The 12,057-nt window shown below is 27.7% G+C and overlaps 1 protein-coding gene across 2 annotated transcripts; it reads left to right on the plus strand.

Annotated features, from left to right (window-relative positions):
* The first annotated feature begins 1,129 nt into the window (after positions 1–1,129).
* LOC107161589 (phenoloxidase 1-like) lies at positions 1,130–8,683 on the plus strand. Of its 2 annotated transcripts, none has more exons than XM_015508056.2 (13): positions 1,130–1,290; positions 2,269–2,401; positions 2,605–2,794; positions 3,046–3,269; positions 3,840–4,042; positions 4,174–4,324; positions 4,438–4,539; positions 4,787–4,951; positions 5,037–5,165; positions 5,248–5,436; positions 5,603–5,738; positions 6,805–7,040; positions 7,908–8,683. In XM_015508056.2, the coding sequence occupies exons 2-13, from the start codon at positions 2,294–2,296 to the stop codon at positions 8,193–8,195; spliced, it is 2,121 nt and encodes a 706-aa protein (XP_015363542.1). In that variant the 5' UTR covers positions 1,130–1,290; positions 2,269–2,293; the 3' UTR covers positions 8,196–8,683. The 2 variants fall into 2 exon arrangements, with proteins under 2 accessions (XP_015363542.1, XP_089072601.1); XM_089216475.1 differs by having other exon boundaries at positions 1,221–1,290; positions 2,272–2,401.
* Positions 8,684–12,057: the final 3,374 nt, after the last annotated feature.

Genomic DNA, 12,057 nt, shown 5'->3' on the forward strand with positions numbered 1-12,057 from the left:
ATGTGATTTAAATAAGTGGTACTAAACACAATATGATTTTAAGAAAGCAATTAACTTAATATTAAAATAAAATAAATATAACTCATAAGTTACTGCATAACATGAAAAAAAAATAAACTCATTACCTAAGTTAGAAGTTAATTTAAAAAAAATGTTAGTGTAACTTATTAAAAAGTAACAAGGTAAACTTTAACTTTTTCATTTGTGAATTCACAGAATTGAATTTTTTGACTAATTTTGTTAAAATTTGAACTTTAAATACTTATAAAAAAAATTATGCTTATGTATTTTTAATTTCGTTTACAACACTTTCATCTTCCAATTTTTAATCGTAATTTTTCATTTAATGTGCATCAAGCTAACTAATAACTACATTAAATTCATAATTTTATATTCTTAATTCTTATCTTAATTATCACTATTTTATTTAACAATATAACTTAACTATTATATATATATTATTGTGTTTATATGTTTTAATTGTTGAGCTACACTAGTTTTATACTAGTAGCTATGTAAAAAAAATATGTAATTTTTAATATTTCATCGACCTTTGACTACCTAATGTGAATTAATAGGTATTATTATTTATAATATCATTACCTAACTAACATGATTAATAAAATAAAGCATCTTATTTCAAAATTATACTAGCTAATATAAAATATAGTTTCTCGTTACTCATGTAAATTAATAAACCGTTTAACTGTGAAAAAATGATAAATATTAGATTAGATACTAGGACGGCTACGGTGGTTGATCAAAAAATTGTATTTTTACGCTCAGTGGGCTAATCATATGAAAACAATGTAGCTGTAAATTATTTTGTAATTTATCATGTTAAATGATACTCTCTAAATTGCTAGACATTATTTGAATGATTATTTAGCAGTGGTTATCGATCGAATAACCACCACTACTTCCTGCTTTGGTTTTGAAAAACTCCCAGGGATTTAATATTCAAATAATTCATATCTAATAATAATATAATATAATAGATATGATATTAAAACCACCATTGCAACAATTGTCTATATTTATATCTTATATTATTATCAACGCTGAAATTGCATTTTATCATGTGGTCCAGGTCTTTTGCACTGGGAATTATGATGTTATGTCCACCGCATCAATAACTTATAGGCGACATCATGATATTTGGTTTTATTATGTTTAATATAAAAGCGCTACAAATGCATAGGACAGCATCAGTCTAGAATTTTTTTCTCTCAATTCAACGTATCTATTTATTCTAAAGTCAACACTGAGGTTATAGCAGTATATACACCGGTAATCATCATATATTTATACATAGGCACTTTAAACGTTTTAATAATCAAAAATTATGCATGTAATGTTATAAATTATAATATAGGTAATACATTTAAACATTTTTAAATTTTAATATATTTTGATTGATTATCTGAAACTGATATTTTCATTAAATATTTTAAAATGTAATATACAATATTAAATATAATATTCTAGTATATAAATTATGTTTTTACAATATGTTCTTACCAAAAGTTAAAACGATTTTGAGGAAAAACGTTGTGTCAGCTTATATTTTTTAGTTGATACCTACCTACTTTATTATGTACCTAGCTATATTGTAATTTGTAATTTATTTTGTTGTAAGTAATATACAAATTCAGCTGAACTATAATTTCCCATTCGAAATATAAATCGCATATATTTTATAATAATTATTTTAATACTGTTTCATACAGTCTCGTTGCATAATAATATTATGTTTTTAGGTAACTTGTTAACCAATACCGTAGAATGCCGTAGAATAGGTTCATGGTTTTAATAGCATCAAATTATTCTAGATAGGTTTTTTTAGACATTCATTTTCAATCTTATACATAAATAGGTTTTGTACATAATAATAATTTATATAATCGTATAAAATTTCAAGTTATTTGAATAATGACAAAAATAATTAAAATCGTTGTTTTTCGTTTAAAAATAAATGTAATATTTTGAAATATTTATAAAAATAATTGCACCAGTATATTTTTGATATTTTAAAAATTCTATAAATAAAACTTTTGAGGAATCTTATTTTAAATTTTTAAGCTGAGCATTTTTTTTATAGAGCATAAACATTTTTATCAACATCACAACAATTAAAAGTTAAATTTCTTCTTTGATACTAAAATACTTTAGGTGAATAAGATTTAACGAACATTTTAAATAATAAATTACAACATGAAGATTGATCATTAAAAATTGGATTAACTTACTTTTATGTTGTATATACAGTAGAAAGCATATAAAAAGAAATAGTATGACGGACAAAAATAATATTTTGTACTTGTTCGATCGTCCGACCGAACCTATATTCATTGGAAAAGGCGATGATAATGTGTCTTTCGATGTACCAACTGATTACTTGGTGAGTAAAATACATATTATTTTTAATAAATTATTATTAATAATAAAAATATTATTAAACAAAATAATACTCCACTTAAATATTTCATGTATTGTTATGTATGGTTTTAAACCTTTTTATAGCTAATACCATAACATGAACAAAAAAAACAAAACCCATTTAAGTTCTTATAACCTATAATATTTTTATTTTCATCTATTTAGATCGACCGTTACAAGCCATTGGCTTCGGACATCCAAACTCGTTTCCCCGGTGGTAAAACTGTTCCAGTCACTAAATTGAACAATATACCTGACTTGTCGATTCCACTGGGACTTAAGAGAGATATGCCGTTTTCTCTTTTCAACCCGTCCCACAGTAAAATGGCCGCAAAGCTCATCGAGATTTTTATGAGTTAGTATAAATTTATAATATTTTATAACGCGTACATACAATATGTAGGTAATAATTATATTAGATATATATTATGTATTTAATATTTAATGTTAAAAAAAAATACTCATGTTTAGTTGAACATAATAAAATATGACATATGTATATGATAGCTCATATTATTTAGTACATATTATCTACTTTAAATGGTACGAAACAATAACATAATATTATTAATAATGGATTACAATTTATTTCTAAATCATTTTCAGACACGAAATCCTTCGACGAACTCTTGTCGCTTTCCGTGTACTGTCGCGACCGGATCAATCCGTATATGTTTACTTATGCATTGTCCGTAGTGTTGATACATAGACCCGACACTCGAAATTTGAGACTTCCGTCGCACTCCGAAATGTTCCCAAGTCTGTATATGGACTCATCGGTATTCGCCCGCGCTAGAGAAGAATCAGCTGTGGTCCAAGCCGGTTCTAGGGTAAGTGTTTTTTTTTCAGCCCCTGACGCTATGATCTGTCATATGTGCTGTATCTATAATACTTAAAAGATAATATGAATGGTGCGCAGGTATAGGGAAATAAGTAAAAAATCACTACTTTCAAAAAGCAGCTAATTTTTATATTGACTGTGATGGATTTTTAATTGTTCATAAATAATTTAAGAAGAATAAAATTATAAATATCAAATATTTTGATAATGAAAACATATAGTTTTCATATATAGGTACTCGTAGAACATTATTTTCTACTACAGCGCAATAATCAAAATCAATCCTAATTTAAATTAACTCACGAACCATCCAACTATAATAATACATTATATTATAATATATAATATGCAGATATTTACGAGCTGTTTATGATTGTGAACGCTGTGCCTTAATTACCAACACATGCATACTTTTTATACAATTTTTTTGCAATTATTTTGACCAGCTAATAAAATTGTACAAAACATCTTAACTATATAAATATAATATATCTAATAATAATTACATCTATAAAATTGATTTATGTACAATATTTAACATAAAATGTTGTTACAACAGACTCCGATCGAAATACCGCATGATTATTCCGCCAACAACCTGGATCCGGAACACAGGATTAGCTATTTCCGAGAAGACATCGGCATTAATCTTCATCATTGGCATTGGCATTTAGTCTATCCATTCGACGGACCGCTCAATATTGTAAATAAAAACAGGCGCGGTGAATTATTTTATTACATGCACGAACAGATTCTAGCTAGGTGAATAATAATAATCAAATAAATAATAACAATTATTTAAGTATAATAATTATATTGTATATATTGATTTATATACGTGCCTACAACTGTATTTTATAATATCAATATGCGTATTTTACATCTCAACTTAGATACAACATGGAACGTTTAAGCAATGGTATGAATAGAGTAGTTCGTTTAACCAACTGGGATCAACCGATTGCAGAGGGTTACTTCCCAAAATTGGATAATATTCTTGCCAATCGTGTGTGGCCCCCTAGACCAGCCAATGCTGTACTTCAAGTAATATATTAATTTTATATATTATATAAATTTAAAAACACATACTTTAACGAATCTTATATTTTTTTATGTATATATTCAATAATTTTTATACTTTTTTTTATAAACAATAGAATATTAGCAGAGAAGTAGAACAAATCACGTTTGACATCGAAGATCTTGTGCGTTGGAGAGACCGCATATTCAATGCTATTCATTCTGGATTTATTATCAACGTAATAACGAGACTTAAATTTAAAAAAAAAAATAGTTATAGCCTTGAGTTCCACAATAGTTTTATGTAAATTGTATATTATGATAAATCTCAAGCGGTCAAATATTTAGTCGTCTGATACAATATTAAGAAATTAGAACTGTGGTCTGTGCATCTACTCTTCCTTTTATATAAAACCTGCTTATACTATAATAGAATCTCTAAACCCTAACGTTGTCACGCTTTAAAAATAATTTATTTTATTACAGACTGCTGGTCAACAAGTAAGATTAACCGAAAATGATGGAATAGACATATTGGGAAATATTGTCGAAGCTAGTATATTAAGTCAAAATCCAAATTTATACGGTTCTCTTCATAATAATGGTCACAATGCAATTGCTTATATTCACGACCCTGATAATAGATTTTTGGTAAAAACTTTTTTTTTGTTTGTTTTATAAATAATTTTATTTCGATACAAATCTATTATACCCAAAACACTTAATTTATTTTCAGGAAAACTATGGCGTTATGGGTGACTCAGCGACAGCTATGCGGGATCCAGTATTTTACCGTTGGCACGCATATATTGATGATATATTCCAAGAATTTAAAGCTACAATACCAAGTTATAACGTTCAAAATGTAAAACTCATACACTAACTGTCATACATAATATATTAATTTTAAAATCGTTCATTATAATTCAATTTTTTTAATGTTTTAGTTGAGCTTCGACAACGTAACTGTGCAAAGCGTCGAAGTAACAGCCACTGGGTTACCACGTAATGAATTTGCGACGTTTTGGCAACAAAGTGACACAGACTTATCTAGAGGCTTAGACTTCTTGCCACGTGGATCAGTATTTGCAAGATTTACTCACTTACAACACGCTCCATTCAGTTATAGAATTGTTGTACGTATACTAACTTATATTGGTACTATATCATAATATTGTATTTAATTTTTAGTTTCAAATTAATGATGTTTTTAAATTTTAAATATCTCAACATTTAAAATCTAAAAAAGTATGTTGAAGTTTAGCTAAAATGGTTTAGTGATTATTTTATTTGTATTAATAGGTTGAAAATAACGGAAATCAACGAATTGGAACAGTTCGCATCTTCTTGGCTCCTAAATTTGATGAACGTGGTTTACCATTCTTATTTAGAGAACAAAGAAAACTTTTTGTTGAACTTGACAAATTTAGTACATCATGTAAGTGTTTCTATAATCAAAAAATATAATTTATTTTCTAAGATAATGCAATAAGCTAAATGCTATATGCTAAATTTTTATTTTATTTATTTTGAGAAATAAGTATGTTAAAATTAGTTTATTGTAAGATGAAAGAGGTAATACATTTGTCATATTATAGCAATCCAAAAACCCTTTAGCTATCCATTATTACATTGTTAAATTAAATAATTGCCAAACTACCATTGAATTAATGTTTGAAAATGTATTTCCTTAAAATTAATATCAGACTTATCGTCACATTCACTCAATTTGATTGTTTATCACGTAGATGTAAAAACATTAAAAACCAAAGATATATAAAATGAAGTGATAATATCGAGTATATAAAATACTTGAAGAATATCCATGAATATACCATCTTATATGCAATAAACTTTACGTTAACATAATATTAAAGAGTTATATTTTTTGCTTCAATCAAAAATTGTAATATTTGATTAGTTTTAAATGGTATTAATGCATACGGCATATATAATTACTAATTTATTATAACTGTATAAAAAATTATGATTGAATAATTTTAATTACACTAAGACAGCGTTTCTCAACCAGGGGGTCGCACAGGTCAAAAATAATAAAACGCTGATTTACAAAATGTACCTTTTTATTTAAATATTTAAGACTTTTTATTGAAAAAATTAAAATAATAATAATAAAATAATCCCGATAAGGATATACATAAAAAATTAATAAACATAAAAATAAATAATTAGTGTGATCTTTGAATTTGTTTTACATGAAATGGAAATTCCTAACAACCCGAGACATAACGTTCAAACTTGATAAGCTTAAGTTACTAGATATGGTATTTAAAATGTTATATTTCGTTTGGTTAATGATAGGATATTTTTACTGTTTAAATTTTTACCTAACCTAGATGGAAGGGGGGGGGGTCGCGAAGTGATTGACTATACATTATACCTATTTTGAGGGTTGTCGACACTAAAAAGGTTGAGAAACGATGCACTATAAGATATAGTGTAACTATACTGATCAATCAATTACATTACACATTTTTGTTTAGTAAAAAGGGGAAGGAACGAAATCGTTCGTCGATCAACTGAATCATCAGTAACTATACCACATGAAATAACCTATAGAAACCAAGGAAGTAATAGACCGGCCGCCAATTCAGAAGCAGCGCCAATGTTCAACTTTTGTGGATGTGGATGGCCACAAAACATGTTGATACCCAAGGGGTCGTCCGAAGGGTTCCAGAGCCAATTGTTTGTTATGGTATCTAATGGTGAAATCGATCAGGTATATATTTCGGTTATTATAAATTCAATTATTTATTATTTAAGATTAACATTTTAAATAAATTACCTATTTTTTACTTCATAAAAATCAGCATAATGAATAATAAATATATAAATATACTACAAATTAGGTGGATTACTAAATTTTTTTCGATTTTTCCGTAAACCGAACATACTTAACAAAACAGTTAAACACTCGGTATATACATTGTAGATGATATATTTATAAACCATTAATGAAATATGACGTAAAGATTGAATAATCTATGATAAAGGAACATTGATAACATTTTGCAACTACTCAGATAATATTCTTAAAAGTACTTGAAATATTTAAAAGAAAAATAGTGATCCATATAATTAAACTTCAGGTGTTAATTTTATTTTTGTCTAATAGCTGGTAGTCTCAAATACATTACGATTAAATTATTAAATGTTTTATTATGTAACAAATTTATTTGCATATAAAAACTATTATCTGTTTAAATTGCAGCTCATCATCAGCTATTATATATTCATCACTAATCGTTCTCTGTGTTGTGAATGTTAACATTGATAACTATATAATTTTTAAATCAACGAAAAACTATTATAATATTATTATGCTTTAAATAAAGTCACCTTTAAAATACAATAATTTAATATGTTTAAGTACTATTAACTATTATATAAAACGGCAAAACGCCTACACTTTTAATACCCGATAAATGAGAAATACTAACGTTATTCAAACGCCGAATTTTGCACCATCAATAAAACTAAATTTTAAGTGTTTGAATTTTTTACTTAAGTAGTACTTACAAGTTACAAGCATTGCTATGATATTATATATACTATAAAAATACCACTTGATATTTTTTCACAACAGGTGGCGAATGCTCAAGGGGACGGGCAAACTTGTGACGACGCATCGAGCTACTGTGGCATCCTTAACTCCCGTTATCCGGATGCCAGGTCCATGGGCTATCCGTTCGACCGCACACCTCGTGATGGAGTGGTCACTCTCCAACAGTTTTTGACGACCAACATGGTCGTACAAGACGTTCGCATCCGTTTCAGCAACCGAACAGTTGCTCCGCTGCAAAACGCTACAGCGAACAGACCGTCCGCGGCTGCAACCACGGGAGCCAGTTCAAATAATAATAGGAGAAACTGAGGGCTTAACAAATCGCAATGGATACAACACGCACAGTTAAAACACTTAAATCTTTAATAAACAAGTCTATAGACAATAGATAGCAACAATAGTCAATGTATTAACGTCATAAACAGTCTTGTTGCTCGCGGGACCTACCTGAAATTCGTAAGACGATTATTTTTTGTTATACCTGAATGCGTTTTGATACATTGTTCATAACATTTTAGCTGAAAACGAAATCATAATTTTATGACCTACGCCGACTAACCGATTTTAATCACTACACGTGCGTGTTAATAGTTGTATCTCGATTTTATTACACTATACCTATACTAAATAATATGTACCCATTCTATATTGTACCAATAAACATTTATTAATGTACCGATTATATAATATAACTATACTATACTATAATAATAATTAATATTATACATGTCATTTATACACACATTATAATTATTATTGTTACAGATTATACGTAATAAATCAAATAACATCGTTTATACCAATTGTTGGCTTATTTTAATTATAAATAATCAATATGATAATATATTTCGTACACACGCCTAATATGAATACTAGAAGAATTATAGCACTCATATAAATATGAATATTATAATACTTATAATGTAGTTACTACTTACTACTTGAAGTATTTGTAAATTGTAATATGAAAAAATCAAACAACTTTAAATGTTTTAATGTATACCTACATTAATTACGAATACCTATACTTCAATAAATAACAAGTCAGTCGCGATATGGGAATTTATATGTTAAAGAAAGAATAGTTACTGTAGTACTTCACTGTACCTACTTACTGTCTCAAAACTTGCAATAAAATAGTATCAAAGTACCTATTTACAATCAATCCTAGCAACTAGCAAGTATTTGGATGGCTTAAAGCTTTATAATAACATAATAATTTGTAGATACCTAGCTATGTTAAAACATTCCATAATTTTTAATATATACATACAGTGCTTATGTACCTATCCACATTTATATAACATATGTCATTACAGTTATATTATAAAACTTGAATTGAAATAAAATGCTAAAAGCCATAAACACCTATATTATATGCCAGCATAGGCAAGCGCATGAGACATGGGCTGGTAGGCCACGACCCCTCCTGCAGCATTTAGCTCTTTCTTTAATAAATGCATATAGATAGGTATATCTGATATCTATACTTATACTTGATTATTTTTATATTTGAATTGAAATTGATAAATAGGTACTTTGAAAAAATTTAAATTTAATATTTAACTATACTAAAGTAGTCATTAGTACAAGAATCTTTGGTAATTAGTTCAGACCCTTTAAAGTAGGTACAAAATCTGTACACACAGACTGAAATAAATTATGATCAAGGTTTCGATCTTACTTTAATAACCACGCCAGTGGCGTAACTTGGAGTCAATCCTGGGGGGGGGGGGCAAGCAGTAGTTAAACTAAAAATGTATATATATAACTAATCTTAGTTCGCATTGTGCTATTGTGGTAATAACTAATAACCCGCCATGCCATCACTGTCATCTATCTGCAATTCCTTGTATTACGATATGAAGGCGCTCGGTTTATAATGATACTATTAATAAATAATAATCTCAAAAGGCACTCAAAAAGTCGAAAAGATAAATCTATTATTATTAATTACTAAACAAACCATTATGCTGTTTAATTTTGATATGATAAAATAGAAATTGAATTATAAGTTATAACTTTTAAAGGGGGGCAAAACGATACTATTGCCCCCTCAATAAAATATCTGGAGAGGCAGTTGCCCCCTCTTGCCCCCCCAGATTACGCCTATGAACCACGCAGATTATAAAATGTCAAAATAACTATTTTTATAAATGTATGATCTATTACATGATTATTAAAGTGAGATCGAAACCTGGACCATAATCTATTCTAGTTTGGCATATGGGTGTTTTTGACGTTTTTGTATTTTATATAAATACAAGATTTTTAATATAGTTATAATGCTATTAACTCTTAGGGCCGCGCCACACTAGAGCAGTTTTGACACGCGGTGAAAACGCTTCATTACAAGTATGTCCTTGAATGGCAATGCGTTTCTGGAGAGATTCTACACTATTATAAATATTATTTATAAATGAGTTGGCATGTATCAGCTCGTGGATGTCCCTAGCAATGTGTGTGTGTGTGTGTGTGTGTGTGTGTGTGTGTGTGTGTGTAATATATGCCTCTATGATGACCACATTATGTAGAGCACACAATTACTATTACGTAACCTACCTAATTAGAGATTTATTTTATACGTGATTAGGTATGAATGGTATGATATAATACTTTATCATATAAGACGATCGTTTACATATTATTATTTGAAATTATCATCAAAATATGTACACTTATATTATGTATTAGAAAAAATTGAATTCAACTAGATACTAATTGTGTATATTATCTATTGTAAAATATCGGAGCACGTAGTATGCATATACAAGTCTACGTATATTTAGTATAATATCTATAGGACCTATAGAAAATATACATGATCTTCTATATATACATAGTCATATTATATAATATATACAAAGATAAAGCTTATTCACCGCCTACAAAAAAAGTTTTTGTTTATTTATTAATAGCAAAATTATTTATTTTAAATGATAACAGACAGGTAGTTAATAATAATAAATACAACACTAAATTGGACAGTTAGATACTTATTAGTTATAATATTAATAATATTATAAATTCGGAATAATTCATTAAAAGACAAAATAGGTACCTCTAATTTATACGTAACGGTATACATGTAGTAATGTCTATAGAATGGTGACTATCTTTTGAAAAAACACTGGCTACTAGAACTATGTGCTATTATGCTTTAGGTACTCGCATTTATATTATTAGAAGCAGAGATGCATGGGAAATAAAGTGATCAATTAAATAAATATAGTTTACATTGTCAATAAATGTGGCTAATAATTTTAGGTACCTATATAATTGGATTATTATAAGTACAGATGAAATAATTGGTTAGTTATAACTAGGGCTCGGAAGTTGTAGGAATTGCATATTGTTCTGTATGATCTCAATTTATAGCAGACCTAGCTAGAAATTTGAAATATACAATTGCGTGTTAAAAAATTAAAAATTGGAAATGCATGTTTTGCCAATTTTAACTAAAAAGTACACGATTGATGTTTGACAGTGACAGTTTCGTTTTAGACGTCGTATTGTTAGTAGGTGAAGTGCGTATAGTTTTGGAATTCAGCATAATATTTTTGCATATTTAACATTTTTAATGCATATTTTGCAATTTTTTCGTGCATATTTGCATGCATATTTTACCTTTTTTAGCTCCTACAACTTCCGAGCCCTAGTTATAACACTGATGATGTTTATACGCTGATAAATTGTAAATAAAAGAGTAAGAACAAAAACGTCGAACAAAACTGCGTAGGCAAGTGATAAGGAATAAATAGATTATACAGTTGATTTTACAATTATTATTAAAACGAGTTTATTATTGAAGTTTGATTTGACCGATGGTCGATACTAGTTATTAATTACTATTATTTATTTATTATTAGGTATGTTCGTGTAATTGGCAAAATGTTGAATCCAATATTATGTAGAAAAGTAAATTCCTATTCCATAGAATACCAAACACTAGAAGAAAAAGTGTAATAAAAAGAATTTATGAAATGGATATAAAATTATAGGTAAGTACTTCATTACAAATATCAAATATGGCTAGATAAAAAAAAAATATATAAACAGGTCACAGAGATAATCGAAATGATTTAGCTGATTTTATAAAGGTAATTAGACCAACATAAAATAATTCATAGTTATTTAATCATTGTTATTTTATTATTTATGATAATAATTT

This window comes from Diuraphis noxia, unplaced genomic scaffold (assembly GCF_037042655.1).
Source record: "Diuraphis noxia isolate RWA-SAM2 unplaced genomic scaffold, SU_Dnox_SAM2 contig0001, whole genome shotgun sequence".
Taxonomy (NCBI): Eukaryota; Metazoa; Arthropoda; class Insecta; order Hemiptera; family Aphididae; genus Diuraphis; species Diuraphis noxia.